The 20,386-nt window shown below is 37.4% G+C and overlaps 1 protein-coding gene across 3 annotated transcripts in view; it reads left to right on the top strand.

Annotated features, from left to right (window-relative positions):
- Nucleotides 1-18,693, top strand: part of LOC125666139 (uncharacterized) — a 29,770-nt gene extending 11,077 nt beyond the window's left edge. For all 3 annotated transcript variants that reach the window (XM_048899264.2, XM_048899262.2, XM_048899265.2), the window contains 4 exons: nt 1,691-1,847; nt 10,711-10,760; nt 13,911-14,328; nt 15,387-18,693. In XM_048899264.2, coding sequence (XP_048755221.2) covers nt 1,691-1,847; nt 10,711-10,760; nt 13,911-14,328; nt 15,387-17,734 — 2,973 coding nt within the window. In that variant the 3' untranslated portion in view covers nt 17,735-18,693. The remainder of the gene's footprint in view (nt 1-1,690; nt 1,848-10,710; nt 10,761-13,910; nt 14,329-15,386) is intronic.
- Nucleotides 18,694-20,386: the final 1,693 nt, after the last annotated feature.

Raw genomic sequence — 20,386 nt, 5'->3', positions numbered from 1 at the left:
GAAAAATTTAATGTAGAGTTTTCTGTAAGGACGAAGTGAGGAAAATTTAATGTAGAGTTTTGTGTAAGGATGAAGTGAGGGAAATAATGTAGAGTTTTGTGTAAGGATGAAGTGAGGGAAATAATGTAGAGTTTTGTGTAAGGATGAAGTGAGGGAAATAATGTAGAGTTTTGTGTAAGGATGAAGTGAGGGAAATAATGTAGAGTTTTCTGTAAGGATGAAGTGAGGGAAATTTAATGTAGAGTTTTCTGTAAGGATGAAGTGAGGAAAATTTAATGTAGAGTTTTGTGTAAGGATGAAGTGAGGGAAATAATGTAGAGTTTTGTGTAAGGATGAAGTGAGGGAAATAATGTAGAGTTTTCTGTAGGGATGAAGTGAGGGAAATAATGTAGAGTTTTCTGTAGGGATGAAGTGAGGGAAATAATGTAGAGTTTTGTGTAAGGATGAAGTGAGGGAAATAATGTAGAGTTTTGTGTAAGGATGAAGTGAGGGAAATAATGTAGAGTTTTGTGTAAGGATGAAGTGAGGGAAATAATGTAGAGTTTTGTGTAAGGATGAAGTGAGGGAAATAATGTAGAGTTTTGTGTAAGGATGAAGTGAGGGAAATAATGTAGAGTTTTCTGTAAGGATGAAGTGAGGGAAATTTAATGTAGAGTTTTCTGTAAGGATGAAGTGAGGAAAATTTAATGTAGAGTTTTGTGTAAGGATGAAGTGAGGGAAATAATGTAGAGTTTTGTGTAAGGATGAAGTGAGGGAAATAATGTAGAGTTTTCTGTAGGGATGAAGTGAGGGAAATAATGTAGAGTTTTCTGTAGGGATGAAGTGAGGGAAATAATGTAGAGTTTTGTGTAAGGATGAAGTGAGGGAAATAATGTAGAGTTTTGTGTAAGGATGAAGTGAGGGAAATAATGTAGAGTTTTGTGTAAGGATGAAGTGAGGGAAATAATGTAGAGTTTTGTGTAAGGATGAAGTGAGGGAAATAATGTAGAGTTTTGTGTAAGGATGAAGTGAGGGAAATAATGTAGAGTTTTGTGTAAGGATGAAGTGAGGGAAATAATGTAGAGTTTTGTGTAAGGATGAAGTGAGGGAAATAATGTAGAGTTTTCTGTAAGGATGAAGTGAGGGAAATAATGTAGAGTTTTGTGTAAGGATGAAGTGAAGGAAATAATGTAGAGTTTTGTGTAAGGATGAAGTGAAGGAAATAATGTAGAGTTTTGTGTAAGGATGAAGTGAAGGAAATAATGTAGAGTTTTGTGTAAGGATGAAGTGAGGGAAATAATGTAGAGTTTTCTGTAAGGATGAAGTGAGGGAAATAATGTAGAGTTTTCTGTAAGGATACACACAGGGAGACATGTGATTTTGTTTGTGTTTAAAACTTAATGGTTTCATCAAGCAGTGGTCAATTTTCATTATCACTAATGGGGTGGGTGGGTGGGGGGGGGGGGGGGGGGGGCGTGAAGATGTTTGATTTATTATTAGCTATATTTGTGTGTGTGGTTATTTGACCTGTTGTCAGTCAATATTTTGATTTATTATTAGATTTATTTGTGTGTGTGATTATTTGACCAGTTGTCAGTCAATATTTGATTTATTAATAGCTATATTTTTGTGTGTGGTCATTTGAACTGTTGTCGGTTGATATTTGATTTTCTATCATCTATATTTTTGAACTGTTGTCATTTACTGACAGGAAGCGGTGAAAAGAAAACAGAGGTATGAGGGTCGAGCGTCCGCCGCCGCCGAGATGGTGTCCCTTCTCCGATCTTACAGACACTGGAAGAATGACCTGGTGCAGGCACTAAACAGTCACGACAGTGGGCTGGAGGACTTAGGAAAGGCCCTTAATGGTAAGTATGGCGACACATGGAAACTGTGTGTTAACACGTAGAAACTCAATGAACCGATGTTCACTATAAGCTTATTAACACATAGAAACTCAATGAACCGATGTTTACTATAAGCGTGTTAACACATGGAAACTCAATGAACCGAAGTTCACTATAAGTGTGTTAACACATGGAAACTCAATGAACCGATGTTCACTATAAGTGTGTTAACATTTTGAAACTCAATGAACCTATGTTCACTATAAGTGTGTTAACACATGGAAACTCAATGAACCTATGTTCACTATAAGTGTGTTAACACATGGAAACTCAATGAACCGATGTTCACTATAAGTGTGTTAACACATGGAAACTCAATGAACCGATGTTCACTATAAGTGTGTTAACACATGGAAGCTCAATGAACTGATGTTCACTATAAGTGTGTTAACACATGGAAACTCAATGAACCTATGTACACTATAAGTGTGTTAACACATGGAAACTCAATGAACCGATGTTCACTATAAGTGTGTTAACACATGGAAACTCAATGAACCGATGTTCACTATAAGTGTGTTAACACATGGAAACTCAATGAACCGATGTTCACTATAAGATTATTAACACATGGAAACTCAATGAACCGATGTTCACGATAAGCTTGTTAACACATGGAAGCTCAATGAACCGATGTTCACTATCAGATTATCAACACATAGAAACTCAATGAACCGATATTCACGATAAGCTTGTTAACACATGGAAACTCAATGAACCGATGTTGACTATAAGTGTTTTAACACATGGAAACTCAATGAACCGATGTTCACTATCAGATTATCAACACATAGAAACTCAATGAACCGATGTTCACGATAAGCTTGTTAACACATGGAAACTCAATGAACCGATGTTGACTATAAGTGTGTTAGCACATGGAAACTCAATGAACCGATGTTCATTATAAGTGTGTTAACACGTGGAAACTCAATGAACCGATGTTCACTATAAGTGTGTTAACACGTGGAAACTCAATGAACCGATGTTCACTATAAGCTTGTTAACACGTGGAAACTCAATGAACCGATGTTCACTATAAGTATGTTAACACATAAAAACTCAATGAACCGATGTTCACTATAAATGTGTTAACATATAGAAACTCAATGAACCTATGTTCACTATAAGTGTGTTAACACATGGAAACTCAATGAACCTATGTTCACTATAAGTGTGTTAACACATGGAAACTCAATGATCTGATGTTCACTATAAGCTTGTTAACACATGGAAACTCAATGAACCGATGTTCACTATAATTGTGTTAACACATGAAAACTCAATGAACCGATGTTCACTATAAGTGTGTTAACACATGGAAACTCAATGAACTGATGTTCACTATAAGTGTGTTAACACATGGAAACTCAATGAACCGATGTTGACTATAAGTGTGTTAACACATGGAAACTCAATGAACCTATGTTCACTATAAGTGTGTTAACACATGGAAACTCAATGAACCGATGTTCACTATAAGTGTGTTAACACATGGAAACTCAATGAACCGATGTTCACGATAAGCTTGTTAACACATAGAAACTCAATGAACCAATGTTGACTATAAGTGTGTTAACACATGGAAACTCAATGAACCGATGTTCACTATAAGTGTGTTAACACGTGGAAACTCAATGAACCGCTTGTTAACACGCGGAAACTCAATGAACCGATGTTCACTATAAGCTTGTTAACACGTGGAAACTCAATGAACCGATGTTCACTATAAGTGTGTTAACACATAGAAACTCAATGAACCAATGTTCACTATAAGTGTGTTAACACATTGAAACTCAATGAACCGATGTTCACTATAAATGTGTTAACACATAGAAACTCAATGAACCTATGTTCACTATAAGTGTGTTAACACATGGAAACTCAATGATTTGATGTTCACTATAAGCTTGTTAACACATGGAAACTCAATGAACCGATGTTCACTATAAGTGTGTTAACACATGAAAACTCAATGAACCGATGCTCACAATAAGTGTGTTGACACATGGAAGCTCAATGAACTGATGTTGACTATAAGCTTGTTAACACATGGAAACTCAATGAACCGATGTTCACTATAAGTGTGTTAACACATGGAAACTCAATCAACTGATGTTCACTATAAGCTTGTTAACACATGGAAACGCAATGAACCGATGTTCACTATAAGTGTGTTAACACATGGAAACTCAATGAACCGATGTTCACTATAAGCTTGTTAACACGTGGAAACTCAATGAACCGATGTTCACTATAAGCTTGTTAACACGTGGAAACTCAATGAACCGATGTTCACTATAAGTATGTTAACACATAGAAACTCAATGAACCGATGTTCACTATAAATGTGTTAACATATAGAAACTCAATGAACCTATGTTCACTATAAGTGTGTTAACACATGGAAACTCAATGATCTGATGTTCACTATAAGCTTGTTAACACATGGAAACTCAATGAACCGATGTTCACTATAAGTGTGTTAACACATGAAAACTCAATGAACCGATGTTCACTATAAGTGTGTTAACACATGGAAACTCAATGAACCGATGTTCACTATAAGTGTGTTAACACATGGAAACTCAATGAACCTATGTTCACTATAAGTGTGTTAACACATGGAAACTCAATGAACCGATGTTCACTATAAGTGTGTTAACACATGGAAACTCAATGAACCGATGTTCACTATAAGATTATTAACACATGGAAACTCAATGAACCGATGTTCACTATAAGATTATTAACACATGGAAACTCAATGAACCGATGTTCACGATAAGCTTGTTAACACATGGAAGCTCAATGAACCGATGTTCACTATAAGATTATCAACACATAGAAACTCAATGAACCGATGTTCACGATAAGCTTGTTAACACATAGAAACTCAATGAACCGATGTTGACTATAAGTGTGTTAACACATGGAAACTCAATGAACCGATGTTCACTATAAGTGTGTTAACACGTGGAAACTCAATGAACCGCTTGTTAACACGTGGAAACTCAATGAACCGATGTTCACTATAAGCTTGTTAACACGTGGAAACTCAATGAACCGATGTTCACTATAAGTGTGTTAACACATAGAAACTCAATGAACCAATGTTCACTATAAGTGTGTTAACACATTGAAACTCAATGAACCGATGTTCACTATAAATGTGTTAACACATAGAAACTCAATGAACCTATGTTCACTATAAGTGTGTTAACACATGGAAACTCAATGATTTGATGTTCACTATAAGCTTGTTAACACATGGAAACTCAATGAACCGATGTTCACTATAAGTGTGTTAACACATGAAAACTCAATGAACCGATGCTCACAATAAGTGTGTTGACACATGGAAGCTCAATGAACTGATGTTGACTATAAGCTTGTTAACACATGGAAACTCAATGAACCGATGTTCACTATAAGTGTGTTAACACATGGAAACTCAATCAACTGATGTTCACTATAAGCTTGTTAACACATGGAAACTCAATGAACCGATGTTCACTATAAGTGTGTTAACACATGGAAACTCAATGAACCGATGTTCACTATAAGTGTGTTAACACATAGAAACTCAATGAACCGATGTTCACTATAAGCTTGTTAACACATAGAAACTCAATGAACCGATGTTCACTATAAGCTTGTTAACACATGGAAACTCAATGAACCGATGTTGACTATAATTGTGCTAACACATGGAAACTCAATGAACTGATGTTCACTATAAGCTTGTTAACACATGGAAACTCAATGAACCGATGTTGACTATAAGCTTGTTAACACATGGAAACTCAATGAACCGATGTTCACTATAATTGTGCTAACACATGGAAACTCAATTAACCGATGTTCACTATAAGCTTGTTAACACATGGAAACTCCATGAACCGATGTTCACTATAAATGTGTTAACACATAGAAACTCAATGAACCGATGTTCACTATTAGTGTGTTAACACATAGAAACTCAATGAACCGATGTTCACTATAAGCTTGTTAACACATAGAAACTCAATGAAATGATGTTCACTATAAGCTTGTTAACACATGAAAACTCAATGAACCGATGTTCACTATAAGTGTGTTAACACATGGAAACTCAATGAACCGATGTTCACTATAAGTGTGTTAACACATAGAAACTCAATGAACCGATGTTGACTATAAGCGTGTTAACACATAGAAACTCAATGAACCGATGTTGACTATAAGCTTGTTAACACATGGAAACTCAATGAACCGATGTTCACTATAATTGTGCTAACACATGGAAACTCAATGAACCAATGTTCACTATAAGCTTGTTAACACATGGAAACATAATAAACTGAAGGTTGCAGACTTGATGAACGACTCCATCACAACTTTTATGTCCCACTGGAAAATATTTTACTAATGTCGGGTTGTCACCATGTGTAGGTGTAGTCTGTCATAAATTTTGTTCTGTGTGAGCGATATATAGGGCTGCTAAGTAGCTGTGAGGATTCTTTATCGTACAAACACCTGCTCAGACACAGGACCTCAGGTTTTATACACAGGACCTCATGTGTTAAAGTTTTATACACCTGCTTAGACACAGGTACTCAGGTTTTAAGGTTTTATCCACCTGCTTAGACACAGGTCCTCAAGTATTAAGGTTTTATCCACCTGCTTAGACACAGGTCCTCAGGTTTTATACACCTGCTTAGAAACAGGTTCTTAGGTTTTATACACCTGCTTAGAAACAGGTCCTCAGGTTTTAAGGTTTTATACACCTGCTTAGAAACAGGTCCTCAGGTTTTAAGGTTTTATACACCTGCTTAGACACAGGTCCTCAGGTTTTAAGGTTTTATCCACCTGCTTAGACACAGGTCCTGAGGTTTTAAGGTTTTATACACCTGCTTTGACACTGGTCCTCAAGTATTAAGGTTTTATCCACCTGCTTAGACACAGGTCCTCAGGTTTTAAGGTTTTATACACCTGCTTAGACACAGACCCTCAGGTTTTATACACCTGCTTAGAAACAGGTCCTCAGGTTTTAAGGTTTTATCCACCTGCTTAGACACAGGTCCTCAGGTTTTAAGGTTTTATCCAAATGGCTCATTACTTTCACTTCTAATGCTGAATGCTTGGAACAGTCATTACCTCTTTATAAATGTATTAGTTTTGACATGGCTGCTTGAGATGGGACTTACGACCTTGGGATAGAACCTGTAACCTTGGGATGGGAACTGCAACCTTGGGATGGAACCTGTGACATTTGGATAGAACCTGTGACCTTAGGATGGTACCTGTAACATTTGGATAGAACCTGTGACCTTTGGATAGAACCTGTGACATAGGGATGGGACCTGTAACATTTGAATAGAACCCGTGACCTTGGGATAGAACCTGTGACCTTGGGATAAGATCTAGCTGTTGTTGAAGTGATTACCTTAACCACTAGTTACCTTAGCCGGTGTTAGAATTTACATAGTGTTGATTGTTACTCATCAGTAACAATTAATTCATACCTCAAAAGAGATTTAGTGACTGTGATCAAAAGAGTCTTAGTGACTGTGATCATTGATGAGATTTAGTGACTGTGTGATGAGATTTAGTGACTGTGTGATGAGATTTAGTGACTGTGATCAAAAGAGTCTTAGTGACTGTGTGATCATTGATGAGATTTAGTGACTGTGTGATGAGATTTAGTGACTGTGTGATGAGATTTAGTGACTGTGTGATCATTGATGAGATTTAGTGACTGTGTGATGAGATTTAGTGACTGTGTGATGAGATTTAGTGACTGTGTGATCATTGATGAGATTTAGTGACTGTGTGATGAGATTTAGTGACTGTGTGATCATTGATGAGATTTAATGACTGTGTGATCATTGATGAGATTTAGTGACTGTGTGATCATTGATGAGATTTAGTGACTGTGTGATTATTGATGAGATTTAATGACTGTGTGATCATTGATGAGATTTAATGACTGTGTGATCATTGATGAGATTTAGTGACTGTGTGATCATTGATGAGATTTAGTGACTGTGTGATCATTGATTAGATTTAGTGACTTAGTTAACAACCACACCCCACCCCAAAGTCAAACAACCACACACTCACCCCAAAGTCAAACAACCACACACTCACCCCAAAATCAAACAACCACACACTCACCCCAAAATCAAACAACCACACACTCACCCCAAAATCAAACAACCGCACACTCACCCCAAAGTCAAACAACCACACACTCACCCCAAAGTCAAACAACCACACACTCACCCCAAAATCAAACAACCACACACTCACCCCAAAATCAAACAACCACACACTCACCCCAAAGTCAAACAACCACACACTCACCCCAAAGTCAAACAACCACACACTCACCCCAAAATCAAACAACCGCACACTCACCACAAAGTCAAACAACCATGCACTCACCCCAAAGTCAAACAACCACACACTCACCACAAAGTCAAACAACCACACCCCACCCAAAGTCAAACAACCACACACTCACCCAAAATCAAACAACCACACACTCACCACAAAATCAAACATGTACACCTCACCAGGACACCCCCTCCCGTATACACACCACCACCATCATCACCCCACCATTACAATCATCACCACCACAATAGTTATTTTCATCACCATCACCACACCACCACCATCATCTTCAACATCATCACCATCGCCACACCACCACCATTATCTTCAACATCATCACCATCGCCACAACACCACCATCATCTTTAACATCATCACCATCGCCACACCACCACCATTATCTTCAACATCATCACCATCACCACACCACCACCATTATCTTCAACAGCATCACCATACCACCACCAACACTGTCATCTTAACTATTATCACACCCCCTAAGTAAGTCATAGAGAATGTGTCTTAGGTTAGTACAATTAAATTCCATAATGATAAATGAAATGATGAATGGATTTCATCATAAAAAGATTAACAACTTAACTAGATTGTTTTGGAGAGTAATAAATGAAATCAAATAATCCAACAAGTATGATATCACATTATGTCAGATAGTGACAGAGGAAATCAGATAATCCAAAAGTGTAATATCACATTATGTCAGATAATGATAGAGGAAACCAGATAGATAATTCAACAAGTGTGATATCACATTATGTCAGATAGTGATAGAGGAAATCAGATAATCCAACAAGTGTAATATCACATTATGTCAGATAATGATAGAGGAAACCAGATAGATAATTCAACAAGTGTGATATCACATTATGTCAGATAGTGATGAATGAAATCAGATAATCCAACAAGTGTAATATCACATTATGTCAGATAATGATAGAGGAAACCAGATATATAATTCAACAAGTGTGATATCAAATTATGCCAGATAGTGATGAATGAAATCAAATAATCCAACAAGTGTGATATCACATTATGTCAGATAGTGATAGAGGAAATCAGATAATCCAACATGTGTGATATCACATTATGTCAGATAGTGATAGAGGAAATCAAATAATCCAACACGTGTGATATCACATTATGTCAGATAGTGATAGAGGAAATCAGATAATCCAACAAGTGTGATATCACATTATGTCAGATAGTGATGAATGAAATCAGATAATCCAACAAGTGTGATATCACATTATGTCAGATAGTGATAGAGGAAATCAGATAATCCAACAAGTGTGATATTACATTATGTCAGATAGTGATGAATGACATCAAATAATCCAACAAGTGTGATATCACATTATGTCAGATAGTGATGAATGAAATTAAATAATCCAACAAGTGTGATATCACATTATGTCAGATAGTGATAGAGGAAATCAGATAATCCAACAAGTGTGATATCACATTATGTCAGATAGTGATAGAGGAAATCAAATAATCCAACAAGTGTGATATTACATTATGTCAGATAATGGTAGAGGAAATCAGATAATTCAACAAGTGTGATATCACATTATGTCAGATAATGATAGAGGAAATCAAATAATCCAACACGTGTGATATCACATTATGTCAGATAGTGATAGAGGAAATCAGATAATCCAACAAGTGTGATATCACATTATGTCAGATAGTGATAGAGGAAATCAAATAATCCAACAAGTGTAATATCACATTATGTCAGATAGTGATGAATGACATCAAATAATCCAACAAGTGTGATATCACATTATGTCAGATAATGATAGAGGAAATCAAATAATCCAACATGTGTGATATCACATTATGTCAGATAGTGATAGAGGAAATCAAATAATCCAACACGTGTGATATCACATTATGTCAGATAGTGATAGAGGAAATCAGATAATCCAACAAGTGTGATATCACATTATGTCAGATAGTGATAGAGGAAATCAAATAATCCAACAAGTGTAATATCACATTATGTCAGATAGTGATGAATGACATCAAATAATCCAACAAGTGTGATATCACATTATGTCAGATAGTGATGAATGAAATCAGATAATCCAACAAGTGTGATAAGACATTATGTCAGATAGTGATAGAGGAAATCAAATAATCCAACAAGTGTGATATCACATTATGTCAGATAGTGATGAATGAAATCAAATAATCCAAAAGTGTGATATCACATAATATCAGATAGTGATAGAGGAAATCAGATAATCCAACACGTGTAATATTACATTATGTCAGATAGTGATAGAGGAAATCAGATAGTCCAACAAGTGTGATAACACATTATGTCAAATAATCAAATAATCCTACATTCAGTGTAATGAAGACATGAAGGACATGTTAGTTTGATTTTGTGGTAGATTATTTTTCTAATTTTTTCCAGACATCAGTATAGATGAAAATGAAGAACTGAGGACAGCCCAGAGTCTAAAGGTACGCACACAGATTATTTGATAGTAGTAGATCTCAAGCATGGACCCTCATAGAATCACTGTACTGGAACTGTGCTTTGTGGTTTTATCAGAATAAAGGGTTTATTTCTCCCTAAAACACACAATGCATGATGAGATTATTTATCTAAGACTACATGATTGGGACACACCAAGATCATTTACATATCTAAACAATGTCAACTTTAGATAAAAACTGGCTCAGTCATTCAAGAAACATTTGAGTTAATGTCATTAACATTTAAGGCATCTGATACCTAGCTCAACAATTTTTACTACCAGAAATGTTGATCAACCCAAGACAAGGCCACTGCATCCATAACAAATAGTGTATAATTTAACCTGTTATGCTAGAATTTCAAGTTTCTCACTCGTAGTAACTTTTGAAACGATACAATTGTTTTGACATTTTCTCAGTAGATAATTAGTAAATGATTTCTTCATGTTTGTGACATATTCTTGACACATTTACTGCGAATACTTTCATGCTTATAAAACATTTAAAGAAGTCCTTTTTTTTATCACATTTTTATCTCGCCATTTTCTGATTGCCTGTTGTCCGCCGTCTGTCCGTCTGTAAACTTTTCACATTTTCGACTTCTTCTCCAGAACCACTGGGCCAATTCCATCCAAACCTGGCCAAAACCATCCTTGGATGAATATGATGCAAGTGTGTTCAAATGAAGGGCCATGCCCCCTTCAAAGGGGAGATAATCACAAAAGTGCAAAAATAGGGTGGGGTCATTTAAAAATCTTCATCTCAAGAACCACTGGGCCGGAAAAGCTGAAATTTATGTGAAAGCTTCCTGACATAGTGCAGATTCAGGTTTGTTAAAATCATGACCCCAGGGGGTATGTTGGGGGCCCACAATAGGGAATCAAAGTTATACATGTGAGTATATAAAGAAAATCTTTAAAAAAAAATTCTTCTCAAGAACCAATGGGCCAGAAGAGTATAGATTTTCCTGAAAGCTGGGTGATCTAAAGTACGTTCAAATTTGCTCAGATCATGGTCCCCAGGGGTAGGGTGGGGCCACAATAGAGGATCAAAGTTTTCTTCTCCAGAACCAGTGTCAATTAAACATGGATCAATTCAACCTTGAGTAAAGAGGATTTAAGTTTGTTGAAATTAAGAACCATGCTTCCTTCAAAGGGGAGATAATCAAAGAAATGCAAAATTAGGGTGGGTCATTTAAAAATATTCTTCTCTGGGCCACAAGCTGGGCCAGAAAAGCTGAAATTTACATGAAAGGTTCCTGACATTGTGGAGATTTAAGTTTATTAAAATCATGACCACTGGGGGTAGGATGGGGCCACAATAGAAGGTCAAATTTTAGATGCGAATGTATAGGGAACCAAACTTGGCACAAAGCATCCTTAAATGAAATTTGTTGATATGAAGGCCATATTCATCTACAAGGGCATGTAATAATTGATGAATTTGAAGTCAAGTTTAATGATTAGGTTTGATAATTAATGAATTTTTAGTTGTTACCTTTGAAACGTTTCTTTCTGAAACAAGCTGTTTGTCTAATGATAGTTTTGCTCAAGCTTGTATATTGCTAGGAACTGCTGCTCAGGTGAGCGATGTGGCCATGGGCCTCTTGTTTATCATCAAACGAGCATTGAAGTTAGAGCTTTTTGATACATGTACATATCACCCTCCCCCCTTCCCAAAGTAAAGCATGTTATAGGAACCACAAAATTAATTTTGTTTGGCCTGAGCAATGATGAGAGACATATAGGGATATTGTTAAACGCCATCAAAGACGTGGCGTGTAGTCCAGCCGGATTGATACGGTATACTTTCAACCCAAGTCTGCAGAAAAAATTACCAATCCACCAGAGTTTTCCATAGATGATCAAACATACTTCGTAAATGTTTTTAAAATAAAATAATGGAATTTAACTCGATATACCTTGGGCAGTAATGTAGCACTTTTAAAGTAGGTTTTCTAAAATGATGTTTTAGAAAAATGACCAGTCCCATCGGACTGACTAAAACAAATGTCAGTCTGTCCGCCAAACTTTTAACCGATCACAGACTGACGGGCATATGTTAATTTCGAGCCCTGGGTGTATTATGGTAGGCATCGTCTGTCTGTCCGTCCATCTATCTGTTTGTCAGGACAGGATACAGACCAAATTGTAATCTCCAGGATATTACATCTTGGTATATTTGATCACCATGATGAGAGGAAGATGCCTACTTTTTCAAGGTCAGAAGTCAAAGATCAAGGTCGTAGTATAACTTAGTAGGAAAAACTTGTAGACAGGATACAAACCGAATCGTATGCTCCAGGATATTGCAACTTGGTACATTTGATCACCATGATGAAAGGAAGATGCCTATTGTTCTTTAAGGTCAAAGGTCAAGGTCACAGTATCACTTAGTAGGAAAACCATGTAGGCAGGATACAGACCAAACCATAAGCTCTAGCATATTGCAACTTGGTACATTTTATCATCATGATGAGAGAAAGATGTTTATTATTTTTAAGGTCAAAGGTCAAGTTTGCAGTATCACTTATTAGGAAAACCTTGTAGGCAGTATTATAGACCAGACTGTTGAGCTAGGACTGTCAAACTTGGTACAAATACACCTTATACCAAGTGGAGGATGTCTATTGTTTCTCTAGGTCAAAGGTCAAGGTCATAGTAGCAGAATACAGACTAAACTGTTCGGGATAGGACCCTCAAACCTTATGCCAAGTGAAATATTGCATAGGCAGTACATGATTTGTCTGTTTTTACGATGCAAAGAAAGTATGTCACACCCTGATGATTACTGATACTACCTGAAGCCAAATTCGACAAATCATGGTGCAAAAACAAAACCTATATTAGCTTTTCACGGGCATATTATGTACCGTTAGCAGTACTGTTGTTGTATAGGAAAGGAGAAAAATTATGGCTGGGCCAGGAATAGGACCCCTGCATTACTAGTCAGGTGCTCTAACCTCTGAGCTATCCAGGCCGATCGATTCCATTCTCCATGTAGCCCTAACTACTACATTTTCCTTAAGTTAGAGCACCTGACTAGTAATACAGGGGTCCCGGGTTCGATTTCCAGTCAAGCCATACATTTTCTCCTTTCTGACATAATGGCATTATCATATGATGTATTTTTCAGTTTCCAAGCCAGTTTTCAGCAAAAGAAAGTAGAATGTCCATTGTACATGAGTTTATAAGGAAGAAAATGCTAGACGTCAAATCCCCAGAGGAACTTCCAGAATTGTTTTCAATGGGGGACCAAATCAATTCTTATTTGCTGAAGTTAGAAGAGGGATGTTTACTTCTCACTCTCTCAGCTCACAGTGAAGAGACGCTGTGCAGCCTTCACAAGATGTACCTCGGAGGAGTTTTGGCAGAGGTGATCAAAAGAGACCTATTGGCCGAGGAACGTCTTCTCCGCGTTCTGTCGCTGGCTGCCGAAAAGTTTGCCAGCAGTGTTGAGAAATTGGAATTCAAAGTTGAAAACCTCCATTTGAACGTACACATCAATCTGGTGGACTATCAGTATAGTCTACTAAATCTCCGATCTTATAGAGGTAATTCTTAACAATTACACAACATTCATTATTGTAAATAGACAAGATCTAATTTAAGTAATTTACTAAATCTATCTCACAGAGTTAGAAGTCACAATTACACAACATTCATTATTGTAAATGAAAGGCGAAGATAACAAACAGCGATCAATCTCATAACTTCTGTAAGCAATACAAAATAGAGAGTTGGGCAAACATGGATCCTTGGATACACCAGAGGTGGGATCATGTGCCTAGAAGGAGTAAGCTTCCCTTGTCAACCGGTCACACCCGCCGTGAGCCCGAAATCTTGATCAGGTAAACGGAGTTATCTGTAGTCAAAATCAGTGTGCCAAGAATGGCCTAACAATCGGCATGAAATGCGTCAGACAGCATTTGACCCAATGATAAGTTATATTGACCAACTAGATCGTTATAACGACCATAGAACTGCCGAAATGCTGACTTCAATCGAGATTGTTGAAACCCCTGTACCATCAACTTGTTTCTCAGTAGCTTGCCTCGATTTAAAAACTGGCTATACGCAGAACAAACTCTTGCATTTTGAATTTGTTGAGAGATGTAAACACCATATGCAGGTGATAATGGAATATTGCTACATATATGTAAATATGGGAAGTTGACACTGGAAAAGTTGAAATCAGACAACATCTAAGTAATTACTAAATCTCAGAGCTTATGAAGTTTCAAAAATGTCACAATTACACATTTCTAATTGTAATTATACAGGATTTGTTTAAATTGCCCATTCTCAGGTTCTTGTGGGGGGGGGGGGGGGGGGGGGGGGGGGGGGGGGGGGGATAGCAAAAATGCAAAAGTTTTGACACCTAGCTGTCACTCAGCAGCTAATCTTTGATAATCTCATTTCCTGTATTCATTTTTAATCCAAAATACATGTATGGAAACATTACATTTGTAACAAGAAAACTCCCATGTTTCAAGTCTACCGGAAATACATATCTTATTCAAACATAACACCATTTCTACAGGGAATAAGTATCTTATATAAACATGACACCACTTCCATTGTGCTGAAGTCATTCTGAACTGTTTTTCAGACACCAGTATTCCATCGACAGCGATTCAGAGCTTGACTGATTTCAGAGTTCAAACGAAGCCCAGAGTGTTCAGCTCCACTAACAGGCTGAGTCCGTTTCTTCTGAGTCCGTTTCTTCCACCCACAGTCCACAAGCTGTTAGGGGATCCTTTTATCCAGAGATTTTACGAGGAACTGACCTCCACATTGGAGAACTCCGCTTCAGACCGCTCAGCCGCGGTCATTATAACGTGGCTGTGGAAGACATTGAAACTCTTTACTGAAGGTCATGATTTGAAGGACGAGTTAAACAAACTGGGTTTGGAGCTGGGAACGGCACCAAGACACTTGTCTCCAGGGAGGCAGGAGAGGTGCTTGTTTGATGTCAGGATGGTGGAGAACACAGTGAGGCTCCGGGTCGCTGCGACAAGGACAGACGACTCCTGCATCTTTTCTACGGAGACATGGGAAAAATTCTTAAAAGAGGGCATCATCTGTTTCTCCCAAGCACATCAAAAATACTGCCTCCAGAGCCTCATTCTGGAACAGTATCTGGTTTACAGGAGTAGTGCCTCCAATTCAGTAGATCAGTCTGGGTTTCATCCGGTCTTCAAACTGGCAGAAAATCCAACAGAATTCATCACAGTCTTTGATGATTCAGATGAAATGATGATGGAATATCTTTATTTGCAGTACCTTCTCTTGAAGTCAGCTGATCCAGATCATTGTCTCGATGCCATGAAAACCATTATCCCAAAAGAAGGAACATACAAGATACAGACTCAGAAGGACTCTCTCGAGATTCAAGCAAACATTTTAAATATTCTTATCCAGGAGCGACTGATTGATAGCTTTGAGGTTGCCATGAGTTCTAATAACATTGATCTTTGGGATATTTCAACAGGAAATGTTACGAAAACTTTACTTAGCTCAGACATGAAGTCCCTAGTTAATCTTGCAGGTCTTCTCTCCACCTTAGGGACAGTAGACATTAATGTGGAGATGTATCAGGATGGCAACAGACAGGCAATGATTAATTTAAAACTTACCCAGGGCAGTCCATACCTCCATCGAGGTCATTTGTCTCTCAGGTTTGCTGGGGCCAGTCTGAATTCACTTAACGACAATGTAGATGTTCTATGTGAGGGACTCAAGAAGATGCCCTACTTATTCCATCTTGACTTGTCCACTACAGAACTTGATCCTGAGGCTTATCGAAAAATCCTGGTAGCTTGCAAGTTTTCACAGCTTTCTTCTCTAGTGTTGAATAACACTATGTTGATGAATCAGACTGATCCCCAGCCTCTGGGGTTAGAATTTGTGCCACAGCTGAAGAGACTGGAAATGGAGGGGTGTCATGTGAGGGATGTCGGGATACAAGCCATGCTTCCCGATTTCAAGGCTTCTGACAAGTTGACTGAAGTGAATGTTGGAGATAATGCTATGACTAGTTCTGGAGTAATGAAGTTATCAGCCCTTCTGATGAACAAGGAAAACTTGAGAGTGGTTCGAATTCACAAGAACGACATTGGGTACGATGGAGCGCTGGCTCTCGCGATGCTCTTCAGAAATTTACCTCTTCTGGAAGTGGTTAACCTCTGTAGCTGTGATACTATCCCAGAAAAAGGCTTTCAGATGATCATCGACTCACTGGAGGGGAAAAACCTTAAGAAAATGAATGTTCGGGAGTGTGGATTCTCCCAAGGAATGGCTGAGAAATATTTCCAACTATTGAAGACAATGCCTCATTTCCAGCATCTAGATTACGGGTGTAATTTCATCGGTATATCGGAAGGATCCTCACAGGACAGAAATTCAAAGATTTCAAACTTGTTTTTAGAGATGATGAGTTTCAACAAAAACTCTTGGAATCGCCTGAGCCTGTGGAAGTGCCAGCTCGGCTTCACTTCGATATTCAGGTCAGACAATCGTCTACAGTACCTTTCAACATTGACGGATATTTGTCTTCAGGAAAACGATCTCGATGACGCAGCAGGAATGTGCATCGGTGAGTACATGGTGACGTCATGGCACAGTCTTCGTTGTCTTAACCTTCGCGAGAATATCATCGGAGATGTGGGAGCACAGCGGATACTGGACGGGATCCGGGTCAACCCCAATCTAGAGAGAATTTACTTAGACAGGAACAACATACAAAACGTCAGCATAGCTAAGGGGATGGTTCTCTTCTTTCTCGAGCAGGCTAAGCCTGGTCTGCGAGAGATGGACGTGTCGTACAATCACGTGACCGAGTACAGACGTAACCAGGTCGAGATCAGGAGATATCTCGGTGAAATGAAATTCGCGAAGGTCGAGGACTGTGTGGGGTATACCAACATTTGTTACCAGGACCGTGCGATGAGGCTCTAAACCTGCTGCTAAAGAGGCTCTAAACCTGCTGCTAGAGGGAACCAAAGATTGAAATAATCTTCATTATGATATACAAACATTACATTCATTACCAGGACCGTGCGCTGAGGCTCTAGACTTGCTGTGCCACTAAAGAGGCTCTAGACCCGCTGCCACTAAAGAGGCTGTAGACTTGAAATAAATTTCATTATGATATACAAACATTTATTACCATACAAACATTTATTACCATACAAACATTCCTTACCAGGACCATGCACTGAGGCTCTAAACCTGCTGTTAAAAGGAAAGATATTGTTTAGTTTGAAGTGTAAAACTATAGAGTCTCATTCGATACAGTGGACTTCAGTATGACATCGTAGATGCAGATTATAACGACTGAACAGATTTATTGGTGTATAACACAGAAATGAGATTCATTCTGCGTGGTTTTGATTGATTTTGTGTAGAAGTCAATGATCAGTTCTTAAGGTAATTACGATGAAAAAAATGACTTTGATTAAAAGAGGAACTTTAATTTCATAAACCTGAAGTATGTTGACAAAAATTCAGTAAAGTGATTTTGATTTGACTTCTACATTATCAAACAGTAAAGTCTGTTTTTCTGTTATTTCTGGATTACAAGAAACAAAGTCACCAACACATCATGAGAACGTGCCGGTAAATTTACCCTGTTTATTTCTTCACAGTTATAACTAGATCTAGACCCTACTGGTTGTGATCCTGTCGTGAGAATGTTCTGCAATACAGTGTATTAACCTTCAGGTGTTGGTCTCCGGTTTTGAGAATGTTCTGCAATATTAACCTTCAGGTGTTGGTCTCCGGTTTTGAGAATGTTCTGCAATATTAACCTTCAGGTGTTGGTCTCCGGTTTTGACCTTGTTTGTTATTTTCTTGATTGGAAGTGTCTATGTATAAGATAAATGATAACAATAAATTCCTACTGGTTGAACATATGATTGATATGTGAATGAGTTCTTATATATACATATGCTGTCCTCCATGTTACCCTATAGATTTACTGTCCAGGTAAACAATACATTGTTATAGTGACTGTCTATAGACAGGTAAACTACACATTGTTATAGTGACTGTCTATAGACAGGTAAACAATGCATTATTATAGTGACTGTCTATAGACAGGTAAACAACACATTGTTATAGTGACTGTCTATAGACAGGTAAACAACACATTGTTATAGTGACTGTCTATAGACAGGTAAACAATACATTGTTATAGTGACTGTCTATAGACAGGTAAACAACACATTGTTATAGTGACTGTCTATAGACAGGTAAACAACACATTGTTATAGTGACTGTCTATAGACAGGTAAACAATACATTGTTATAGTGACTGTCTATAGACAGGTAAACAACACATTGTTATAGTGACTGTCTATAGACAGGTAAACAATACATTGTTATAGTGACTGTCTATAGACAAGTAAACAACACATTGTTATATTGACTGTCTATAGACAGGTAAACAATACATTGTTATAGTGACTGTCTATAGACAGGTAAACAATACATTGTTATAGTGACTGTCTATAGACAGGTAAACAACACATTGTTATAGTGACTGTCTATAGACAGGTAAACAATACATTGTTATAGTGACTGTCTATAGACAGGTAAACAACACATTGTTATAGTGACTGTCTATAGACAGGTAAACAATACATTGTCATAATGACTGTTTATAGACAGGTAAACAACACATTGTTATAGTGACTGTCTATAGACAGGTAAACAACACATTGTCATATTGACTGTTTATAGACAGGTAAACAACACATTGTTATAGTGACTGTCTATAGACAAGTAAACAACACATTGTTATATTGACTGTTTATAGACAGGTAAACAACACATTGTTATAGTGACTGTCTATAGACAAGTAAACAACACATTGTTATATTGACTGTTTATAGACAGGTAAACAATACATTGTTATAGTGACTGTCTATAGACAGGTAAACAACACATTGTTATAGTGACTGTCTATAGACAGGTAAACAACACATTGTTATAGTGATTGTCTATAGACAGGTAAACAACACAACATTGTTATAGTGACTGTCTATAAACAACTAAACAGCACATTGTTATAGTGACTGTCTATAGACAGGTAAACAATACATTGTTATAGTGACTGTCTATAGACAGGTAAACAATACATTGTTATAGTGACTGTCTATAGACAGGTAAACAACACATTGTTATAATGACTGTCTATAGACAGGTAAACAATACATTGTTATAGTGACTGTCTATAGACAGGTAAACAATACATTGTTATAGTGACTGTCTATAGACAGGTAAACAACACATTGTTATAGTGACTGTCTATAGACAGGTAAACAACACATTGTTATAGTGACTCTCAAGATAGCTTTTCTGATCACCCGTATTCCGGTGTCCGTCCATCTGTCCGTCCGTAAACTTTTAACATTTTTGACTTCTTCTCAAAAACCACTGGGCCAATTTCAACCAATTTTGGCACAAAGCATACTTTGGTAAAGAGAATTCTGAATTGTTAAAATAAAGGGCCAGGCCACCTTCCAAGGGGAGATAATCAAGAAAAGGTAAAAATAGACTAGGGTCATTAAAAATCTTCTTCTCAAGAACCACTAGCCACAAAAGATG

This window comes from Ostrea edulis, chromosome 10 (assembly GCF_947568905.1).
Source record: "Ostrea edulis chromosome 10, xbOstEdul1.1, whole genome shotgun sequence".
Classification (NCBI taxonomy): Eukaryota; Metazoa; Mollusca; class Bivalvia; order Ostreida; family Ostreidae; genus Ostrea; species Ostrea edulis.
This window is presented reverse-complemented; position numbering and strand designations above follow the sequence as displayed.